This window comes from Lissotriton helveticus, chromosome 6 (assembly GCF_964261635.1).
Source record: "Lissotriton helveticus chromosome 6, aLisHel1.1, whole genome shotgun sequence".
In the NCBI taxonomy this organism is placed as follows: domain Eukaryota; kingdom Metazoa; phylum Chordata; class Amphibia; order Caudata; family Salamandridae; genus Lissotriton; species Lissotriton helveticus.
Genome location: NC_136067.1, coordinates 1,894,520,435 through 1,894,544,217, shown reverse-complemented (window position 1 = coordinate 1,894,544,217; position 23,783 = coordinate 1,894,520,435). Strand labels below are relative to the sequence as shown.

General features: G+C 45.6%; 1 protein-coding gene across 1 annotated transcript in view; it reads left to right on the top strand.

Moving 5' to 3' along the window:
- NVL (nuclear VCP like) overlaps positions 1–23,783 on the top strand; it is a 502,294-nt gene that overhangs the window by 428,937 nt on the left and 49,574 nt on the right. Inside the window, exon 22 of the mRNA XM_078649847.1 lies at positions 620–699. Within this exon, the coding sequence (XP_078505973.1) occupies positions 620–699 (80 nt within the window). The remainder of the gene's footprint in view (positions 1–619; positions 700–23,783) is intronic.

Here is a 23,783-nt window from a genome sequence, read left to right as displayed (position 1 = left end):
TGCAGGTTTATACCATGTCACGATGCTGTGGTTGACCTGACGCACAGATCCTTTCATGTACTTAAAATCAAATGTTTGAACGCCTAATCTTGCCATGAAACATGTTAACTGAGCTGAGCAACAGAATGAACTTCTGTTAAGTATTTTCTGCCTTGTTCATAGTGTGTTCTTTTCACCTCATTTTATATCTTGATCGATTTGTGCACAGTTACTCAATGTAGTTATTACTAGTTACTGTGGTTTAATGCACCAACATTTCAGCATTTCACAATGGTGTTAAAAGTAAACAGAAAATACCTCTAAATCCTGTAGAATTTTCGGAAATGCGTGTGTTGGTTGTTTAAAGTCTGATTCATTGAACGTAGAACAAGAGTCCAGGCATATTGTTGACCAACGTAGAAAGTTTACATAACAAGATACGTAGGCATTTCAGTACCTCTGGAATGGGCACAGTTGTATATCACAGGAAATGCACATTGCATCATAGTTCAAAGGTTTTCTTTAATGTCAGCACAAAAAGCATCCCTTGTACTTTCGTTGATAACTAACTGGTTTGCAAAATCAATAACTTGGCTCACTTTCGTCAAACAACAGTACTTTTTTTATTTCTTTTAATCAGGTGTCACTGGAGGAATTAAGATTGGTCGACAACACTTCGAAGAAGCTTTTAGCAGAGTGAAACCATCTGTTTCTAAGAAGGTGGGTGCTTGGAATTTTATTATTAGTCAGAAATAAGTTCTGGGTGACCCCAGGCATCTGATAGACAGGATCTCCAGAGGCATTACATGTAGAACAAGAAGAAAAACTCTGCACAGCCATCTGATGCGGGGTGCTACCAGATGCGGAGGTTAAGCAGGTCTATTTGTGTTGTGTTTGTTAATGTGTACTGCTCTCAGCCCTGTGGCACTGTTGCGTGAGAACACGTCAACTAACCACATAGCGCCACTTTACCCATCTCTTCCAGAATCTTTAGTTTCTGTAATTGTTTGGAGGAAGCAATACGCTTTCTGGGTTTTTCTGTAAATGGTACTCTGTCTTTAGTTGCACAAAGTGAGAGAGGCAAAGAGATCCACTCCAAGGGATTCCGAGTGGAATACGTCTGCCTCCTGCAACAGGCTCATTTCAAGAAGGAACTTTTTAGCAGAACTGTGATAGAAGGACCTAGAACTGTTGAGTTCTATGTGCCAATTTTTCTTGTATGGATGCATGCATGTCCCTCTTACAGATAGTTTGCTCAATGATACTAAGTATCTTAAACTCAATATCCTGGGAGGCAGGCAGCGAGTGAAGCAAGCAAATTGTCAATGAGACTCGCCCTTGCGTTTTAACCCTACCATAACTCCAGCAGCAGCTTTCTGCGACCTCAATACGGAGCAATACATAATGTGTCATTAGAAAAGTAAATGTATGAAAAAAAACAAAAACAATGGAAGTAGTGATCCTTTCAAGATAAGTTACAAATGTGCAGTGGTCATAAAAAAACTGTCACCACTGTGGGGTCCAGGAAACTTCTGAAGAAAGAGAACCCCTAAAGACTGAGGTGGTGTGCACCAGGCATGGTCATAAATCATTCTGCTTTAATTCTGGGTGCCGGAGGTCTGATTGCGGAACCACCAACAGAACTTGATTCCTTTAAAGACTGATTTTCAGACGTTTGTTGGTCATGATTTGTGGACATTTCACAGCGGGAAAAACAACAACACACTGTGCATGCTGGTGTTTGACCCGCAGCGATGGCTGTTCTTTTTAGGTCGAGCTGGCGTCTGCTGCGCACATGCGCAGTCAAGCTCGCGAGATTTAATGATTATAGGGGGGTTTCACATATGGGCTTTAAGCCCCGCCCCTCTTTCCCATTGGCCGGTGACACCGTTCATGCTAAACGGTGGCCAGCCATTGGGAAAGAGGTTAGTGTGACGTACACTTTTCTCTTTGTCGGACGGCCCACTTGGACGGGCTCGTCCGACTTACTTCTGCTGTAAAAGGTTTCTAATCTTTATGGGGCCATGCTATGGCCTCATAAAGATTAGAAACCTTTTACAACAGAAGTAAGTCGGACGAGCCCGTCCACATGGGCCGTCCGACAGAGAGAAAAGTCTCTGTCTGGCGAGCGCTTGTTTATATAGCGCATCATGCTGCACTGATGCAGTTTCTAAAGATAAACAAACGTTTTACTTAAGAAGGCAGTGAGAAAAGTGTACGCCGTCATGGCGAGTGCTTGCTATATAAATGTGCAGGAGGCGTGTGGTTTTGTTTTGCTGTTCGGAGTCGCTTGATTGGAATATATGATATTAAGGGGCACTTGTGCGGGCGCGCCACCTCTACAGCGTCAGGGGCTGCGTTGGTGTCAAGAACAGGCGCGTGCTGAGGTGCTCTGAGGGCAGACCTGCCCAGGCACTTAGCGGCGGTGTGGAATAGGGGCTGGCCCTCCGGTCTGTAAAACGATCCCTCTGTAGCAAGCCGCCCGGCGTCCTCTGCATAGGGGCTCCTCGGGCACGCATTCCTGTCATCTGTGAGAGGCGAGCGGCCCCCAGCCTGACTGAAGCTCCGAGGGGTCAGTCAGGACGGAGCGGTGCTGCTGCACATGGTGCAGTCCAGATAAAGCTCCCAGAGGTCTGCGAGGAAGGAGCAGTGCTGCTGCATTAGAGCAGTAGCAACGAGGCTGGGGCATGCACGTGTAAACGGGAAAAGCTTTTGCATGCTACTATTCTTCTGGCAGGCTGCTGGGGGCAGAGAGCAGTCACCGGTGTCTCCTGAGGTGTGGTGGTTGGAATGAGAGCCGATATTTCAATGATGTTTTTCTTCTAATTTAGCGCAGCCACAACCGCACCTCAGGAGAAACGCTTGCCGAAAACGGCAGCAGCTCTGGGCTATAAAACTGGCAGACTGGGGCGTTGCACTTCCGTCACTCAGAATGAATTTTACTGGCAGGGCACCAAGCTATTAATACTGTGACGCAGAACAATATCACATTTATTTTGCGATGACTGAAGGAAAGGTTGTTTTTTTAAACAAAAATCAGAGACAGAACTACAGTGCAAATAAGGGCCTTGTTCGGAATGGGGGACGAGGCCAGGCTGGCTTGAGATCAGATTTTGAAAACACAAAACTGCCCTGCTGGACTCTGCGGGCCGCAGATATGCTAATTGTTGGACCCGGCCCTCTTTGGCTGGTTCACCCCTGAACTTTTTGCTTTTGATGGTGACCTGGCATTCGTGATTTCTGGCTTGGCGCACTTTTTCCCTGTGTCACACGGTAAAGTGTGTGCATGTAGTGAGGTTGGCCTGCCCTCCCATTAGAATGCATGGGGAATGTCTGTGTCCCTGGTAGTTCCTGATGCGTGGGGAGTGCAGGCTCGAGTTTGGTATGTGCGAACTAGGGAGGGTGCAGAACTCTGGAAGGGGGTGCAGAGGGTGGGAGAGCCCACCTCTGACCCCGGTGCAACCTGAGGGATTAAAGCCTAGGTTGGGTGAATGGCGTTCTAACGGTACCTCTCAGAGGAGGAGGAACCTTAGAAGGAGAGGTAGGAGGAGGAGAGCCTTCCCTGTGACTCCTGGTCCGCCTGAGGGGGTAGACCCTAGGCTGGAGAACCAGTGGCAGTCTAGCCCTGTGTTACAGACAGGAAGAGTGGAGAATGGCTACTATGTGCCAGGGGTTACTACTCCCCACTTTGTGAGTAGGCAAGGACCAGTGGCACCTGGGTGGCCTAGGGCCTGGTCCTGGCCGCGGACAGCTAGGGAGTACCAGTGGGGTAGCCCCGTTGTTCAAGATGGTGGTTTTAGAAGGAATCCCAGGGGTTCACAGTGGCGTAGAACAGGAGGGTGTCCCGGCAGTGGCGGGCCCGTGTCCGTGTTCTATCGCCCAAAGCAGGGAAGCCCATCACGGTGGTGATCGGTCTACCCTGCGTTTTGGTTGGAAGGGGGTTGTGTTGGACCAGCGCCTCTTTGGCTGGTTCACCCCTGAACTTTTTGCTTTTGATGGTGACCTGGCATTCGTGATTTCTGGCTTGGCGCACTTTTTCCCTGTGTCCCAGGGTAAAGTGAGTGCATGTAGTGAGATTGGCCTGCCCTCCCATAGGAATGTATGGGGAATGTCTATGTCCCTGGTAGTTCCTGATGCGTGGGGAGTGCAGGCTCGAGTTTGGTATGTGCCAACTCGTGAGATTGAATGCTGCGCAATGATGTATGCGGCGTGTATGTGTCTAGTGGGGATGTGCCACTTCTAGACATTGGTGTGTGTGTGCAGTAAGGGTGCTGGCACGTGATTGGTTGGAGCTGGCTGGTGAGCCTGGCTCCAGGAGTCTGGATGCTCTGCCCCGGTGGTGAGTGTTCAGATCAGCATGTGTGATGTGAGGGAGTGGTGCCCCTGGGTCCTGAGTAGGGCTGGGCTTTCCCCACACAATGCTGGCTCCGCCCCCTGTGGTGCGACTGATGACCCTAGCCCTGCCAGTGAATAGAGTGAGGGGCTGAGCACATCAAGGTGCTCCCAGACCAGCTGCGACTGGTTCTTCCCCCACCCTGCACAAAGACAAAGGATTTTACAGTATAAGAAGGGGCTGTGTCCCCTTACAAGTTGTTCTCTTCCAGGATCCCTTTTGCTGAGGGGGCTGTTGCTGCTGGGTGCCAGGAGGACCGCCACTTGGACTGCCTCCCTGCCTGGAAGCCCAGTGAGCTGGCTCTGGGCCCAGCCTTGCCCCCCTGCCTACCTGAAGGACTTTTATTGTTGACCTTTGGTCCCCCAGCGCCTGAGAGCGCTTTATTCTGGCCCCTAGCGCTTTATTTTGCTTACAGCGCTTGGGGAGTGCTTTATCTGCCTATAGCGCCTGGGAGCGCTTTATTTTCCTTTCACGGCTGCCCACGCCGCGTTCTGCCATGTGCCAGCCCCGTACTTTTGCTGAAGACCACCACGCCGCCATTCCCCAGCGCGTCCCGGAGTCTGGGGGCCTGTCCCCAGGACCGCGCTGCCATTGGCGGCCCCAAGGAAGAATCACCGCACTGTGATTGGTCCCCGGCCGCAGTGACTCCCTTGCATCATTCTTGGGCCGCGCAGGGATTGGAAAAGCCCCGAGGGCTTCTCCGCGCTCACCCCGGAAACAGGCTGGCCCCCCCAGAGAAGTGAGGGAGGCGTGCGCAGGGCTCTCAGAAGTCCGGAGAGAGCCCCACGACCCCGGAGAAGTGAGGAGGGGCGCGAGGCGCAGTGCCGTGCCTGCCCCCGCCGCTGCCGCCTCCAGGAGCAGGAGAAGTAGGTGAGTGACGGAGCGGGAGGGAGCAGGCAGCAAGGCTCCGGGGCGCCGACATTATTCTCGAGTCCCCCGAGTGGGACCCCAGAGCAGGGGGCATTTGCAATTTAGAGCCGCGAAGGCTCCTCCTGGGCAGAGTCTTGTGTAGAGCCCTGGAAGGGCTCCGGAGGCATTCCGTCCCTTGCGAGCCCAGGGAGGCTCGTGGGGCCATAATTGGTTAAGAGCAGGTCAAGGCTCAGAGGGCCATTGCAGTCAGAGCGAGAGGGAGGCCGTCGGGGCGCATTGCCGGTGCCCGGCCCCCTCCACCAGTAGGGCCGATTTTCTTGAGAGGCGCTGGGAGGGTAGAGCGACCCTGGCAGGCAGCGCGCCGCTCCCCCAGCGAGGCCACATTTGTCTCTCGAGCCCATGAGAGGCTCTGGAGTGCCGCAGTGTTTGTTCAGAGCCCACGAGGCTGTGGGGACATTTGTTGATTTCGAGTCCCCAGAGGGGGGACTCCAACGTCAGGGGGACAGTCTATTTGTTTAGGGCCACGAGGCTCCAACGTTGGCCCCATTGTCTCCCCAGCTGACCAGCACTTCGTGGGCAGCTGCAACGTTTAGGTTTGTTCTTGGCTGCCTGCGCAGCCTGCCCTGACATTTTGGACTAAGGGCATTTCAGCCCTTGCGAGGCCAGTTGGCCTGAGGGACAGTTCTAGTGTTGTGCCTATGTGCACCTTGCGCAATTTGTGATTTACTTGCTAATGTGATTTCTGCGCAATTGTGCTTTTTCCTGCACTGCTGAATGTATGGTTATGCATCATGTGTTTTTCTCCTACACCTCTGAATGCTGTGATGCCTCATGTGTAATGTTCCTATGCCTTTACCCCTAAATGTATGATGATACTTAGGTGGTTGTTTTTCTCCTAGTACAGGTGTTGCTAGGGAGGTCCTGGTTCCCTGCGCAATATTCTCCTAAGGTGGTTAGGGTTGCGTAGGTGGTACTTACCTGTCACCAGTGGTTACTCATTGTGTGCTCTATGTTCTATTTTGGTACTACAGATCTTATATGTTCTAAGTGCTAATTCTAAAAGTGATTATTATTCTATGTACCAAGTGCATATTCCTGACAGTGGTCCATGTGGCCCTGTCTTGTACATATCCCCTGTAAATTCTGCCCGTGCCTGTTGGCACATTGTCAAGTATATGTTTATTATCTAATGTTGGTGGTATAATACAAAGACTATTTTTTATATATACCCCTGTGTGGAGTTTCCTTTGTGGTGGGCCTTGGGTGTTGTTGCTGGGTGCGCGCGCAAACGCTTTACACATCGCCTCTGAGATAAGCCTGACTGCTCGTGCCAAACTACCAAGGGGGTGAGCAGAGGTTATCTTGGCGGGTAACTTCCTTACCCTGACTTAGGAATGGTGGTTTCTGCCTGGCTTTGGCGCAAGCCTTAGCCAACCAGAAATCCCATTTCTAACACTAATTATAACACTAGTGCCAATGTTGGGGTATCTTCTTTCTCACCTGGCACCACCACAAACTGGAAACCACCAGGGGTACGGAGTGTCACTGCCATGGGAAGGAAAAACCAAGAACGCCAACCACACCAGGCCGCGAACACAGACCAATGCTGCCCTCCACTGCTCGCTGCAGGAAGGGCAGAGCTCATCTGGGTGAACCTCAGTGACGCCCAGCCCTTCCTGTTGGGAGTGGCACAGGAAGGTTGGGTATATGACGGGGCACTTACTCTGGTGGGGTATTGGCACGACTGGCAAGGTCAGTGAAGATGACCGTGCAGCTTGTGAATTCAATACTGTGTTCAACATTTTAGCCAGAAATATTTTTCTCCCCGACCACAAATAACTTTTCTCGCCTTGTAACTTCTTCTAAATTCGGCATTTTGTGAAGCGTATGTTTCTGGTCAGTTTTCTGGTGGTTTCCTACTGTCCGACAGTGCAACAAGAGCCTGCCTGGCTCCTTCACGTTTATCATTGAAAGGTAGTCACTAACACCACGCTCCATTGCTGATAGCGTTGTAGATAAGACAGGAGTATAACCCATAGACCAGGTCAGGACTGGGTAGGAAGGTACAATTATCACACAATGTCCTGAAAGGTAAAAGTCAGTAGGCAGTTATGCATAGCATGCACATAGAATTGCTGCAGTAGACAAGAAGGAGATTATTTATTTTTAAGTCAAAAGATAGTTGTTCATCTTTATGTAACATTCGTTTCATGGTTGGAAATATACAGTTATGAACAGCACTGCATTGAATGTATTGACAATCACAAGAAACTTGGTGCAACTACAAACGTGAATAAATAGTGCAGGTGGCGACGCAAGTGAAGGGAGAGCAAACAGCGTGGTCGGCGCACTGTGTGTGAGGTGCAATTTATCTACAGTGAGTGGTTGAAGACGGCGCATGTGACATAGTGATATAGGGCACAATTAATTTGGTAGATTTGGAGCCACTAAAAGGAAGTGCGCCTATTAATTAGGCTGTAGGGTCGACGGCGTTTCGATCCGGACCATTTCGGATCATCATCAGGACAGGTTGTCTGAATAAAGAAGTGCTTTCGCAATCATTGTAAATCTTGAGCAATCCTTGGGAATTGAAATACTTGTAGACTGCAGGGAGGTATGAATTAGGCGATCACCAGGGATCGAGTCGCTGGATGGGGCCAGAAAAAGCTCGCTATCGATTTTGCCTGTAACTCAGCCGATTTGGAGAGGGTTGTGCTGATTCAACTCCACGATCTAGACGGCCACGTTAGTCAGCCATGCCTGGTCAGCGCTGTGTTAATCAGCGCGTCCGTTTCACTACCGAGGGAATGGTTGCAATGCAATAGGTCTCATATTTATCCGAGTTCGTGCTATTGACATTGCAAATAACAATGCTTTTATTTATGTTTAAAAAAATCAATAAAAAAAGTCTCTCACACACTGCTGACTCTTGTGGTAAATAAATAAATAATACCTTATTTTTGAATGTATAAATGAATAACAGATAGCTCAATAAATAAGAGTCAAAATTCGAGGTAGTAGGAGTTTCGCAGGTTTATTACAGCATAAAGGACAGGAACAGGACAACCTGCATAGGAATAGGATGGCAGGGCCCAGCAGCGCTGCTGGTGTCAGGATCGGGACAAGGAAAAGGATGACTTTTTTTAATAACAGTGCATGAGCATATATACATAACGCAAACACATATCATTACATTGCAATAGGCGTAGCAGTGGGTGGAGCAGAAGGTGTGACGCGTAGCAGTCGCGAAAGATAAGGGTGAAAAAGAGGTGTAACAGGGCGTATACATAGACATGTGATGCAAACGTAACAGAATATGTCATGAATGGGGCGGAAACCATGGAGGGGGCTACCTAAGGAGCCGGGACCTCTAACCTGATGGTGCGCGCAAACTAGCAATGACGTATCACTAGGAGAAGCTGGGGGCTATGAACTCTGTGCTAGGAGCAGAGACTGAAGTCTGGAGAGTCAGGGCGACATGTACCTAAGCAGTATCTAGTATCTGATGTTTAGAGAACATGTTGATATAAACTAGAAGTTAGGAGGGGAAAGGCTAACTTGATTCTAGGACTGGACCATGCATTATTCTACATGTAGTGCGTGATGAAGAATATTAAATGACCATTAAATGCAGTATTTCTCTAACGTGGAGACGTGAAGGCTAGACAATGACGGAAACTATTGATGCAGTTCAGTAGCTTAGGAATGCAGAGAAGGAGGACTGAACTGATAACTGGAATCATAACATATTCTTGGCAGACTCAGAGGCTGAGCCGGGCACTGCGAGGCAGGAAGTAAGTGAAGGGTCGAGGATACAGGTGGGGGCTGTATCGCTCCTCAGCGAAGTTTCAGGAGACAGGAGCTGAATCTGATGTCCGGGCCCTTTTGAGGCCTAGAAACGGGGACTTTACAATGGAATAACGTGCACACTGAGAAACGTGGCAACGTAGCTTTACATAGGCCTGATATACGTAGTATTCACGAGAACTGGAAACTGACATACTAGAGGTGGACACAACTATAATTGCGTCTTGAATCGAACATGGGGAATGCATATGCATATTTAATCATGCACACATAACATATGATGGATGACACGTAGGGACACAGAACATGGCAAAATTTACTTTTCCACACTCTCACACACTGCTGTCTCTCACACACTGCTGTCTCTTACACACACTGCTGTCTCTCCCCCTGCTGTCTCTCTCACTCGGCTGTCTCTCTCACACACCATGCTCTCCCTAGAACACACACTGCTGTCTCTCACACTGCTGTCTCTCTCACACACACTGCTGTCTCTCACACACACTGCTGTCTCTCTCACACACACTGCTGTCTCTCTCACACACACTGCTGTCTCTCACACACACTGCTGCCTCTCTCAAACACACTGCTGTCTTTCTTTGACATTGACACACACACACCATCACACAGACACACACACAGCTAACCTTACAGTGCAGCCTAACACGCTAATCTCCTTTACTTGGCACATGTTGCCGTGTTGCTATGCTCAACTGCTCTTATTTTCCTGAACTTCATCTAACTCACACCACGCACTTCAAACGCATCTTTGAAGTGGAACCCCTTCATTTCCAAATATATCACTATGAGCAACAAATAAAACAGCAGATTAGAAAACGCCTTGGCTTCGGACCAGGGCTGGATCGGGGCCCGAGGCATATCTGCAAAGGCTTGTCTGACTTACTCAAGCAGCCTGTCAAATAGTCAGTGTGCAGTTTACCAAAACATGCTTGAACAAGCATTTGAAAGCTTGGCTTTGCGTTGAAGCGCAGTAGAGTCCTTTTATGTACGCTTCCCAAGCTATCTCCCTGAGTCGAATAGTTTATTGAAACGAAGCACTCGGCAGAAAACATGCCCATGTGAACACAGTACTCCAACTAGTCTTCATTCTGCACCCCCCAAATAGGTTTTAAAACCACACTATATTGACTCAGAGTCCAACTCTCTAATAATAAACAGCCCCGCAGGAAAGAATTAGTGTAATTTCTTTGGTTTATCACTGCAAGGACAAAACTAGAAACATTATGCAAACTATTCGGGATTCAGTCTGCCCCCTGAAATGACTGCTGCTGAAAAGGAGTACTCTGTCTGAATACTTAGTTAAGACTATGCTGCTCTTAACCCCAGTCCATTCGCGTTGCCCACATAGAAAGCGAGAGTTCCCTCTTTCAGCGTGACCACCAGGCTGTACTCTGTGTGGTGATTTAACATGGGGGTCCGATGGATCAAAAACACACTTTTAAATGAAACGCTGCTGGTTATGCAGTAGATGGTGGGCTGAACGGCAAACAGCAGCCACGTGTCAGTGGAAAAGGCAGTCATTCAAAGGGTCTCGTCTAGAGGCGCGCCTGCTCCTGGCTGGAAGCATCTATAATGCCTATGGCTTTGAGAAGCTACCTCTAGGTGTTAACATTCGCACATGAGCAGCATTTTCTATATAGAAGGATCAGCACACGAACAAACCGCGAGACGGTGTGTTAAAGGAAAGCGTGTAGCTCCGACGTTCAACGACCTCATTTGACCCCAGCGCACCTATTACAATATCTATAAACAAGGACTACCAGTGGGCGTCGGGGCGCTGCAAGAATCGGGTGAAGCATGAGGAGGACTAACAGATACTGAAGGGCAAATGAAATACCAGCTAAGTTAACGCAGATTTTTAACAGCGATCCTTTAAATCTAGAGTTGTTGAATGACGGACCATAGACCTTTCATTATATGCGTTGTTACTACACTAGAAGCAGTGGGGGGGGTGAGAAGAGAAGACTGCTGCAGGACAGTTCTTTTTAGGCGCAATTTAAAGTCCCCATCTGCCAAAATTAGAGCGGTCTGGAAAGTGCCAAAACCCGTTCAAAGCACACTTTGAAAGCAAAGCCTCGGAAAGGTACAGTAGATATAAACAACTGGCTGAAATTACGAAATCCTACAAACACAAACCCGACGTGCAGCACCAACTCATAACGGGATCTGAAATTCAAAAAGAAATCCACAAAATACCTTTCTCCAGAACAGCATCACTAAATGTTCGCCTTTCAGAACATTAACCCTCGCCCCACGCATAAAACAGACATTACTTGGCTTTACCAACTAGTCAAAAAGAACTTCCATATTTAGCCATTTCGATTAGTTTTCTTTCAAAAAACACAGACTAACGCTTTACAAGCGTATAAGAAAGCTGCTTTAGCAGAAAGCCAACAAATCAATTTCCCAAATGCACAGGTGATTTCCCGGACAGTGACTTTACCCACTAGGGGTGGTACATGCACGTCCAGACACTAATCCACACGAGTACAGATTTTAAAGCTGAAACACTGCAGCGGGTGACACATCCCCCATACTTCAGAGCTTTCGAGACCCTATAGTGTGAATGTGAGCACAGGACCCCCAGTGGGCACTGGGTGTGAACCAGCACAGAGGCCGGCGCTTTCAAGGTGACACCCCCTCCTCCACCTGCGGGCTTTCGCTATCCCAGGGGCAGCTGAGAACAGGACCGCAGTAGGCGTCGGAAGGAGCATACGGTACACTAAAGTAGGTGGAGCATGCAGAGGGCGCCTCCCACCACAGCCCCGCCTCGGTACCGGCCGGGCGTCTTTTTATTGAAGTCTGGGTGTTGTGGCCAGTAAACCACCCCAAACTGGAGGTGGGTCACTTTCTTCGGGAGGGGCAGGCCGTCACGGTGCCTGCGCCACAGCTGAAGTTCTACCAGGGCTCGGGTGCAGTCGCAACCCCCGCCCGAGGCGCGCAGGGAGGCACCTTCCATTCATAAAAGCACTTGAGTGCTATTCCTAGCTGGAGGTCCTCCCAGCTATTAACAGCCCGTCCCACACAGGCTGGGAAGGAGGGGTCTCCTATCTAGCTTCCTCACTCTGGCCCCTTGGTCTCCCGTCCCGTATGTGCCCGAACTGCCTGCGACACTTCGAGGGTTATTGTTCATCTCTTTTACCAAAGGCCCCCGCCCCCTCCCAAAGAGCTGGTTTGCGGGGGAAAAAGGGTGTTGCGAGAGTGCAAGGATACCGGAACACAAATAACATAACGTGAAAGTAAGCTTACGCATCAGATGTTTCTAATACAAGAGACACGAATCCCGAAGAACAGCGGACAAGAGGCCAGACAGTCCGTCTTCGCCATGACCCCGAGTTTTCTGTTTTAGAGCCGTCCCACTTGGACGGGCTTGGCCTGACTTACATGTGTGGTAAAAGGTTTATTATCTTTTTATGGGGCCATCTGTTTCGCCCCATAAAGAAGATAAGAAATCTTTTACCACACACGTAAGTCAAGGAAGCCAGTCCAAGTGGGACGGCTCTAAAAGAGAAAAGAGTACATCACTGGAACATCTTTTCCAATGGCTGGCCACGGGTTAGCATGAACGGTGACACCAGCCAATGGAAAAGAGGGGCGGGGCTTAACCTCGCTAGTGAAAAGTACTCAGAATCATTCAATCTCACCAGCGAGACTGCGCATGCGCAGCCATCACAGGCCGAGACCTTAAAACTGTCTCTGTGTGTGCCTGGGAAGCTGTCAACCTGGGCTGACATACACGCCGGTGGGGGTGCCCTGTGAGCCCTATGGGTGTTGCGCGCCTGCCTAACATTGATTCCTCCTCATGTCTCTTACATCCACTACTCCACACTTCCTGTTTCTTTATCTCACTCTAGTATGTCCTTTTTCAGTCATCCTAACTTTCCCTCTGTGGCACTGTTTTCCTCTCTTTCTCCTCTTCCTTACTCTCTCTTGCTCTTGGTGAAAGCCAGCCAATTAAAAATAGGCCCTCGTCCCTAAAAATGGGTGCTGATGCCCACCAGCTGCAACCGCCAGCACAAGTTAAGCATTAGAATTGGTGCACTGTTCTGCAGGCACCCTCCATCTCCAACTATGGTGAAACAAGGCTTGTCTTTAGATACAATTGTCAATGAATATGTGATTGACCTGTATACAAGAGGGATCCCCATTACTTTTCAATCACTACTTTACAAAACCTCTTATGTGTGCATGAGAAAAGAGCAAGCTGGGTGGAAATATTACGAGCAATGACCCTTAACCGATGAGATGTCGCTCAGGTTATATTCCATTCTATCATTTTAGCTCGCCTGTGCTGGTAAAGAACGGAGCAACTATTTATACATCTTTTTAGCCTGGCTCCAACAAAGCAACACACCCTGAACTGCTATGCACGGTCCCCTCTGAATGGACACCAACAATCCCAGGTGTTTTTTCAGCTTAAATGGGCTACATCTAGTGAGCCGCGGCTTGAGCCCTACGCAGACAAAGGGTTATACTTCGAAGTAAACACTCCGCCATCTCACCCACGCATTTCAAACATGAGAAAAAGGTTACTCCACACTACCTGTAAATGACATTGCCTTTTAATATTAGAAAAGGCATTGCCATTTACAATGCTAATAGCTCAAAATCTCGCAATTGCGAGACCTATTGCATTGTAAATGATTGTTTTTCTTTTTACGTGGGTTATTTCCCCCCTCACTCCCATGCCGCGGCTGCCCTGCCCACTATGTCCAGAAGCATTTTACCACCTACAACTGCCGCACTGTTTAAGCGCTGCAGTGCAAGCGGCGAAATATCCATCGGTATAATAAACACTGGCCAGAGTCCGCACACTCTGGCCGTCCATTTATAGCGTATGGGGTACATACTACTCCTGTGTCCAGCCTAATGGGGATGTTTATCTGTTTAAAGAGTTTGGCTTGGCAACAACTGAAAATAGCTATATTATTTATGTATCGTAATCCTATTGTTTCATTAAAATTCATACGGTGACATACCCATGCTTTCTTAAATATATGCATTGAAGATTAGGGTTGAGAGGGTGCTGAACCCTAAGGGATTCCTCCTTCAAGTGGGAAATAGAAACTGCAGCTGTGTGGGTAATTAGTGCAAGTCTACAGCCCCTTAGTGCAGGGAATCCTGAGATTACGGGACATTCGAGTGGTATATTATAGTCCATATTATGAAATGGGGTAGACAAACAGAGAAGGATCAAATCACCTGTTCAGCCCTGGTCAATATCCAGTCTATGGATTGTTAACCGTGACTGATCAGACGCAGCACGTTTATTTAAACAAGCCTGCAATTGAGTCATGGCTGTATGAATGTAGCCCCTTTGATTGCATGCATAAACCATGGGGAGTTTGCTTGAATGAGTGAATGATGTTGAATCATGGAGATTGTTTTGCAAAGCTTCAGAAAATCCACGGATCTAAATCACCAGCAGCGTGGTTTGTGTTATGCTATAAAATGTTTGCATAGGGCTTTGAAGGGTAATCCTAGCATCTTCGACCTTTAATGAACGCCATTTGCCAATGTCTTGTTATTGAAAAAAGAATGTCAGTCCTAATGCCAACTTGATGGTGATCCGGTCAACAAAGTTAGCACAATAGTTTGAGATTCATTTTTTCATGCCTTGCAAATATAACACTTAGACGGTGTCCTTTCACATGGATCGAGCCTGTTACTTGTTTAAACTCCATTGAATTTTAAAGATACAAGAGAAAACTCCAAAGGTGCTTTGAGATATTGGGCTCAGTTTCTGAAGGACAAAAATGTCAGTACTCTTGCTTCAGATATTGGCCTACTCGTTGGAGTCTTTGCATGTAGTTTAGTTCCCATGTACCTTGAAAGTTTCGCAATAGCATTGCTTCTGCAAGGTATGTTGCTAAATTACCGGTCATTTTTAAAACCTTCACTAATGAAACCAGATGACGTGAAATTTGCATTGGGAGTCAAAGCAATGTTGTGACTGGGCTGAGAATGTGTTGCATCAGGTGCACTGCTACTGGGCAAATTAGAATTTGTTTTTACAACCCAACAAGATAAGTATGCGTGTGTGTTTAAGAAACATGTTGTACAGGGTTGCTTAGGGGAGGGAAGGTGGGAAGAATCCTGAACGTGATCCGCAGGGAGGCCACACCCTGAACAGCGGGCACACACCTGCTGCACCATACTGAGGTTTCAGGATTCCCTCCAGCAGTTTGACTCCTACATACATTCTGGACTAATTGAAGATGTTGAGTTGCATAGTTATCCGTCTTATCGAGGCCTCGTGGAGTCAGTGTCTGTCTAATTTTGAATCATCGGGAAGAAAAACCTAGGGGAAAATGTAAGCGTTTAAGCGGTTAAAATTATTTTTCTGTCTGTATTTGGCAAAGTGACTATTTTCAATGTTATTGTTGATGGTATGACTGAGTTAGTGGGTAGTGTTTCCAGTAATTTGTACTGGTTAGAGGATTTTGTGCCTAATTATTTGCTCCTTGTGCCTGCCTCTCTCTGTCTCTAAACTGTTGTCCTATTGTGGCAGAACTGACATCTTCAAATACAAGGCCACCTTCCACTCCATATCTGTGCCTATGTTTGTGCCAGTCACTGTGCACTTTAGTTGGACCAGTTCCAAACACACCAGACACATGAAATGTCCTGGCTGAAAACTATGGGACTCGAACCTCTCTGGTTCATACAACATAAAATAATTGCATGGAAAGCAGGAGCACATCATGCAGGCACCCCATCGCTGTCAAACTAACTGGTCCACTTTTAAGATCAGCTTCACCAGATGCTGTTCCTATTAGCCTCTGTTCCAAAGATGAACCAAACTATTTATTATAGACTGTCCTGCCTGTGGCTTGTTTTCTCAAGCCCTGAATGTGCCTTTTGTGTTTATCCTTTACTCGCATCTTTGTTTTGTGCCAATCTATTAAAGTTTTACTGCTTTTTGGATGCTACAGTGTAGTGTAGTTCCTATTATCCCAATAGGCTCTGCGCATTGGAATAATACCTCCAATAGTATAGACCTAGACCAGACGTTAACTAGGTCTTCTACTGTCGATATTAGACTTAAAGTTTTGGGTTTGCCAGCTAGCTCAGAGTTCACTAGAAACTTTCTCGAATAGGCAAGGAGGAGTTGAACCTCCCTGGATAGACAAGAAGGGATTTAGTTTCTGACAACCATAGAACATGACAACTTTGCTCTCCCCTAATCAAGAGTGTATCTCTAGAGTCGTGTGAAAACAAAAGACAACTTATTTTACTCAGTCAGTACGTGCATTCTTAGTTTCACCAGATTGTAGAGAAAAGGAAGAGACGGGCGTGTTCAATAAAAGATGTTATTTATTGATCAGTCTCTTTTCTCGTACAAGAGAAATGAATCGATATTATTGCAATACTTATGGTTAAGTAAAGTGCATACAATAAAAGCAGAATTATGAAATAATACTGTAAACGCATTGATATGGTTTCTAAGCCATATGCTATTTAAAATGGATAGAATATATACATACACATATACATTTTACTAATCGTACTCAACTGGTGCTTCTAACCACGCCTACCCCGGTGTACCTGACCTAAGCCTAATACGTGGGCTGGAGTAGAAAGTAGCAGTTTGAGTTAAGTTTGTTTTGCCAAGTGACTGACTCAAGAATTCTCTGCAAGGGGTTATTCAGTTCTGTACCTGAGATCTAGGATGGTTGAGGGATGGTATCTCTCGTCTGTGGTCTCGATATTCCAAGCTGCCTGCAAGGGCTGCTCGGAAGCGCCGGAGCTGGATTTCTCGGCAGGAGAAAGGCAGCGTCTCGTTCTCAGCGCGTCAGGAAGGCGGGGCAGCGCCAGTGGGCTTCGCTCTCTGCTGGGCTTCGGCAAGTCTCGCTGCTCCGATCTCGTCACCACCGCGTGTGTTTGCTTAAGGCAATGTCGGTAATATTTATACCTGTAAGGTGCCGAGATTGACGTAAGGATGGACATAGATACGTCAATAAGGATGTCATACGAGCTGGTCGTTAGCACATTCTTTTACTGAAGTTCTTTGAGAAATCAAAACAATGGCCGCAGGGATTTTCCCAGGTTGTCATAGGTTTGATTTGTTTTGAGAACTCCGTATGCCTTATCAGGGGCTGGAGGAATATTGCTTGCCTAATTAGATGGCAAGCGTTATGACCTAATCAGATAACGCGCTCCTGTGCCGTGGTCTGGCTTAATCAGATAACGGTTTCTGCATCATGGGATGGCTGCTAGTTAATTTGTTAACCAGAATAGGGTCAGGTATAGGGGGATCTATACAGAACCTATAGGAATACATCACACCCACTCCACGCTAACTATGGCCATGTTTACGAATCTAGGCATAGTAAAACATACTGTAGAGTATCGTGTATACCTTACCACCCCAAAATACACATAATGCATTTCGAAATTATGTAATATACGGGGAAAAAATAGTCACATGTACTATATGCACTCAAGCAGTAGAATAATGCTAAATTAATCACGCATATGTATACATTATTAGTAATCGAATATGAGAATTACACATGAAATGGCTCTTAATACAGAAGAAAAGTTCGAGACCACTTCATCACAGTTCAAAAATATTTATGAACATACCAGCGGGCAGCTAATGTCTATGAAGTTTCTAAAAACAGAAATTAGTTCTCTAAGAATAGTTCTTACTTTAAGCAGAAGATAAGTGTCCCGAAAAAATTATAAAAATATTTTGGGGCTGCTAAAAAAATTGCTGTCCGTGATCTGGAGGAAAAATTGTTCTTGCTACTTTATTATTAAAGTTGAAGGCCAAATTCAAGGTGTCGGGAACGCCGTGCGCTAGCTTGCTCAAGAGTCGTTATTTCTGCTCTGGTGAGAACATCATATCATTGAGACTGCTGAAAAAGCTGTCAACAGCTTCCTGTGAGAGTTCCACTAACTCGGAATAAGATGTAACCATGCATTCATGTGCATGATTGTCTCCATTGACGTTTTGAGTAGTATTGCTGACAGAAGGTCGTACCTGATCGATGCTGCTTTCATCTTGATCTTCACTACCCCTCAATCGTAGTGGTGAAGTTTCCACGAATGCCGTCATCAGGATTGGCAGCCGTTGAGGGCAGCACAATGCATGAGCCGTTACCGGACCCAACAATGTTTCTGCATCCATTGGCGCATCCGATTGTAGCGTCAGACAGGTGTCCAACACGCATTCTTCTCCGCACAGCATGCACCTTAATACAGGTAAAACACATCTTTGCCATATCGGCCGAAATGAAAGAAACCAAGTCATGTTCAGGTCTCTAAGCCGGGTTAGTCCCAGGATTTTTGATATCCGGTCCCGGTATCCAATGGCTCGGATTGTTTCTTCCCTTGTCGCAGGTGTTTTGTCTGTGACATGGTTTGCCATAACGAAATATAAGGACTAAGAATAGGATTCCTGCAATTAGTCCCAAAATGAGGGGAACTCCTCCAAAAATCGAATGGACGAGGTCTGGAAAAATACCCAGTATGGCTTTGAATGGTGTTAATGCCCCTGAAAACAATGTCTTAAATACATTTGAGACTCCACTGGTATCAGAAATATTTAAGATTTCATTCAGGATTTCTGCGAAATGTATGGGGGAATTAGTTGATAACAATGAGTGAATCTCTGCAGTCGTCCTTGCGACTAGGAGATCATACGTTTCTTTTGATGACGTGAGCCTGGTCGGCATCTGAAGAAGCACTGTTTTCATTCTGCTTAAAGTATCAATTCGAATAGAAGTAATTTTCAAGTTAGGCCATGTCCTTGCCTCCCTGTCTGGAAAGGAGCTGGGGAACAATAAGCGTCCACAGCACATGACCTTCGCAGTCGTACTTATGAGATAAGGAACCCCGGGCAGTAGACTACAACATCTGCGATCCACAATTAGGATGTAACTCCTGTTATAGAGTCTTTTAAAGAATGGTTCTATCTGTGTTGCAGGTGTGCCTAGCTGGTGACATGAAAGGTTATTTGAGTTCCCTTCACAGGCTCCATGCAAACTAATTCCATTACACAGAAGTGTACCGCTTAGTGACATTGCACAATTATTGCCACTAAGGAACACTTTCTGTCCTTTATTACTGACACATGCATGTGAATAGGGCAAGTTCCATGTTGACTTAATGTATCCTTTTCCCAATTTTTCGTACATGCCAGCCTGTATATATTTTTGGCAGTATTGAAACCTGAAAGTAGATATCGGAATATTAATTATCCCATGTATTATCCATTCAATGACAGGTCGTTCTGACATTGTCAATGGTAATCTCTCGAGTTTCTCAATGCTCAGGATTGTATAATCAGCACCCTTTTGTGCCATACTGATTTGTTTATCAGTAAGGTTAAAGATATTGAATAGTGACGTTGTGTTGATTAAACGCCAAGGCACATAGCCTGAACGCAGATTTTGTAACGTCCATCCAAGCTGTATAATAGAACGCAATTGCGACTGACCGTGTTGTAACAACAGTAAGTCTTGCGATATTATGTCGATTGCTGAAGACACAATACTGTCCAATGAAAAAATTCTGGAGGACAGTCATTAACCCATTGTCCACTACAGAAAGCGATTTTTCCAAATTAATACGGTCAATTTCCCGTATACTTTCTGCTGTCTCAATTTGAGTTATCTTCCAGGCCTCGTTGTAAGCTGCATATATAGAGGCTGCTATGAAGCGTTTTTGACTCTGTTTGCGCGGTCCCATAATGAAATCACGCAAGTCAGCACCATCAGTAAGTAAAGTTAGGTGTTGCTTAATTTCTGTCAGTGTGGAAGTTTGTAGCCATTGAAGGCAGAGTTTGCCCACACTGTAGGTGGTGATTATCCCTGGGTGTTGTCTTTGGGAATATCTAGGGTCTGGCCTGGTCAATGTGAACCCCTGTGTTTTGTTCAGGAATCTGTCTTGACAGTTATTAGTATCTGTGGGCCAGATTAACCATGGTTTCCAGTCAGGATTTGTTCTGTTTTGGTTTAATACATAGTTTACGTCTATCTCTTCATCTGCAGAGTTATTGCTGTTCATTGTTGGTTTTGGAATAGACGGTTTATTTAAGTCTTTGATTTTGGCTAATCCAAAACAGGTAGTTTGTTGAATAGTGTCATTCAAGAATATAATTTGTTCTGGGATCATGCAGGCTCTAAATAATGATTCTATACCCTGAACTTGCCATTCTCGTGTACCCCAAACACTTTTAACTTCCACATTTTTGTCCCAATAATCAAAACCAAATGTATTCATTTGTTCAAAAAATGAGTCCGAATATATCAATTTTGTGTTTGTAAGCATGGTTTTTGTTCCTGTCTTATTTGACAATTTAAAATAAAATGTTTCAGCTTTACTTGTATTGAACCCTGAAAAATATGAATATTTGTCATAAACGGTTCTTGAGCTTCCTTTTGGAGGGGTTGCACAATGTTCCCATTGATTATAATTTAAAACATTTCTAGGTTGTGCAGATTTATGTAGAAAATGGTTACCATAGTGGTTGTAGCAGTACATACTATCATAATTAGACGAACCCTGCAAATAATCATGTTTGGTAAATTTAGCAGACATCACTAGGTCAGACATCATGTCATTAATACTTTCAAAGTCCCAATCATCAGCAAATGAGTTTGGTTTTACAAAGTCACTCAACGAGATCTTGATTTGGTGTGGATATTTGAGGATTTCAACCGGACCATAAATTTCATAGTCAGTATTGTCCCATGCTACCCCACCCGGTATTGGATTGGCTGTGAAGTTGACTGAAGAAAGTTCTCTTTTCTCGACGTGTGAAGACGTGTGTGGCTTGAGGATCAAGTTGATTTTCTGGCTTGCTGTGTCCATTTTTGCATATTTTCCCTCAATGAAGCGTCCCAAGCATAGTACCATGATGAGCCAAAGTAGGAGGATAAATACACCAAAGGACACCCAAAATTCAATCCATGGAGAAATCAGATAGGTTTCTTTCAGTTGTTTCAAAAGCTCCTTAGCTTTGTCTTTAAGGGTTTTTGTTGATGGCTGTGTCTTTGATTCACTGAGGTCTTCAGAGGAATCATTGAAGTTTATGAAGTAGCCTGATGCTGTTCTATCAATTGTTCCAATTGTTTCAGGATTACTGTTTCTTGCATATTCATTTGTTACTTCATTGTAGGTTGGTGTGTCTCTACTAAACGTTTTTATTTGGGTTTTCAGAGGTGTGAGTTCCATTGCATTGTTGCATAGTCCTTGTTGTTGTTCTGTAGGCGTTTCGAATGTGATTAGCCTTTTAGTTAGCACCTCTGTACTTGTAGCAAACCTCGGTGTTCTACTACTTATCGGGAGTCCACTTGGCCTACTGTTTGTTATCGGCCACATGATTGTGGTTTTACCAGGTCGATGGATACAACTCGGTTCTCCTTTTTACCAGCAAGCGGCGGTAGTACAACTGATCTTGTCCCGTTGATGGACAAGACAGGAACTGCTTTTCTGTAAGAAGGCCCAAATTCCTTCTTTACCGCGATCTTTTCTCTGACTAGATCCCCGATTTTTGGAATCCAGACAGGTCTTGCTGGGACAGGCGGTGTTTCTTCAGTGGTTGTTGGCTGTTGTTTCAACTTTATGTTGCTCAGGCCTTTTCTTGTTTCGTTTAAGTCCTGCAAAATAGCCAAACGATCTTTGATATCAAAGCTTTTTTCTTTCACCACTGAAGTCTGATTGTCAAGATCTAAGACTAACATCCTAGTCCCAAACAATAATTCGTACGGACTGAATCCCTTCAGAGAATTTCTTGGCAGGTTGTTTAGACTACGTTGGACACTTATTAGATGTTTGACCCACCCAGCTCCCGAACCTAATACCTTTGCTGTTATAGATCGCTCTCTGCCTTTGGTTTTTTCTTTACACCATCCCGTATCCCTCAGGAAGGAAGTGAGAAGATTTCCGCAAATGCAATGCTCATTCTGGCCAAGCACTCCCCACAAACCCGAGAGGCAAATGGAAAGATATTGGTCAGTACGTAGCATGCTTCTAGCGTATATGCCATTATAGACTTGCAAATCTTGATATAACAGTTCTGGCGTCAGCCAAAAGTTGGTGTCTACATTATAAGTGAAAACTAGTCTCTGTATGTTAATACGACGCATTTTTCATATTGGGATTATTTTTTATTGTTGATCCTTTCTGGTGTGAAACGCCAAGGTAATATACCGTTTCTTTCACCACTGCGATTTCTGTTACAGTTTGGGCAGTTTTTTACAAAAATGGTATGATGCAGGCCCATGCCTGGCCACCAGTACACTGATTGTAATTCTTCCAGAGAATCTTTTAGTTTGAGGTGTCTGAGACCCTCGCCCATATGTGCGTCTGCTATTAACAAGCCTCTCCTGTCCATGTTTGGAATCACTCTATCCCCCACTCCAGGGATTCAAGCAAAAGGAACGGAGTTTGCATCGATTATGTATGTATATTTGAGTGGGTAACTGATCGGTAACGCTGAGCAGTCGCCTTTTGATGACGTTTTCACCGCCAGCATTGTTTCACCGTCAATGTATTTTACTGCACGCTTTTTTCTAGCTACGGAAGCCGATTCAGTTGCTATCGCTGTGGCTTTCTCAGCCAATGAATTCCCTGCAACGTGAACGCCATCACGCTGATGACTCAGTGAGTGTATCACGTGAGTCTTTGGTAGTTCTTTTTTTAACAGAACTATTTGTTCCCAAAGCAGTTTTTGCTTTATTGTTGCACCTGTGTCATCTTTGTAACCGTTTTGAATCCATTTCTGTAAATCGCTGTTATATGATTTGACGCAGTAATATGAATTGGACACTATGAGTGTCGGGAATTCGCGATCTGCATTATCTAGCGCCATTTTCAATGCTATTATTTCAGTCTGTTGTTCTGAATTAGTTTCTACTGAGTGTGTTTTTGTTAATAGAGGTCTTAGTATACCTCCGCGCCACACTTCTTTTGTAATCTCACATGTGGGGTTGTATGCTTGTTCTCCCCAAACGGATGGTTGAGCATGTCCGTCTGTATAGATTACACAAGCATACTGTCGTAATGGCAGAATGTCGATTGGCAGAGGGAATGTTCTTTCATATTCTAGATATTTTAGTTCCTTTAGTTCTGGATCAAAGTAGTATTTTACTTTGTCCATTGTAATGGAATTCACCCATTGTATCCATTCCGGATTCAATGCTGTTGTTGGTAAATTACACGGGGTTGTTAATGCCTCAAAGGCTGATTCTGCTGTTCTGACTGTGATGTGTCTACCGTCAGCTTTATCTTTTTCTCTAGCTTTTGCGGTTTGAACTGCATGAACAATGTTTTCTTTAATGCTGAATTTCTTTTCAGCTTCTGTGTACAAGTGTGATTTGAATGCAATTGGTACCTTTTCTCCCTCGTTAGAGGTCAGGTATGTGAATCCGCATCTTCCTGGGATGACTCGAATCACAAGGTTGCGTGTGTTATCACGTGTTTCTAATTTTGTTTTAATTAACATATCTGTTTGTAAGGATCTCAGAATTTCTGTGTGTATTTGAGTCCAATTGTTTTTTTTAAAATCTGGTTTTATTAGATCATAAAGGGGTTTGACCCTTTCTGCGTAATTTGCAATGTATGTTCTTCCGAAATTTAGGAAACCTAGAATTGACTGTAGGTTTTTTAGTGTTCTAGGTGCTTGGAGTACGGCACATTTCTCTTGGAAATTGCCAGCCAGGCTTTTGCCTTCACTTGATAATTCATATCCTAAGAACAG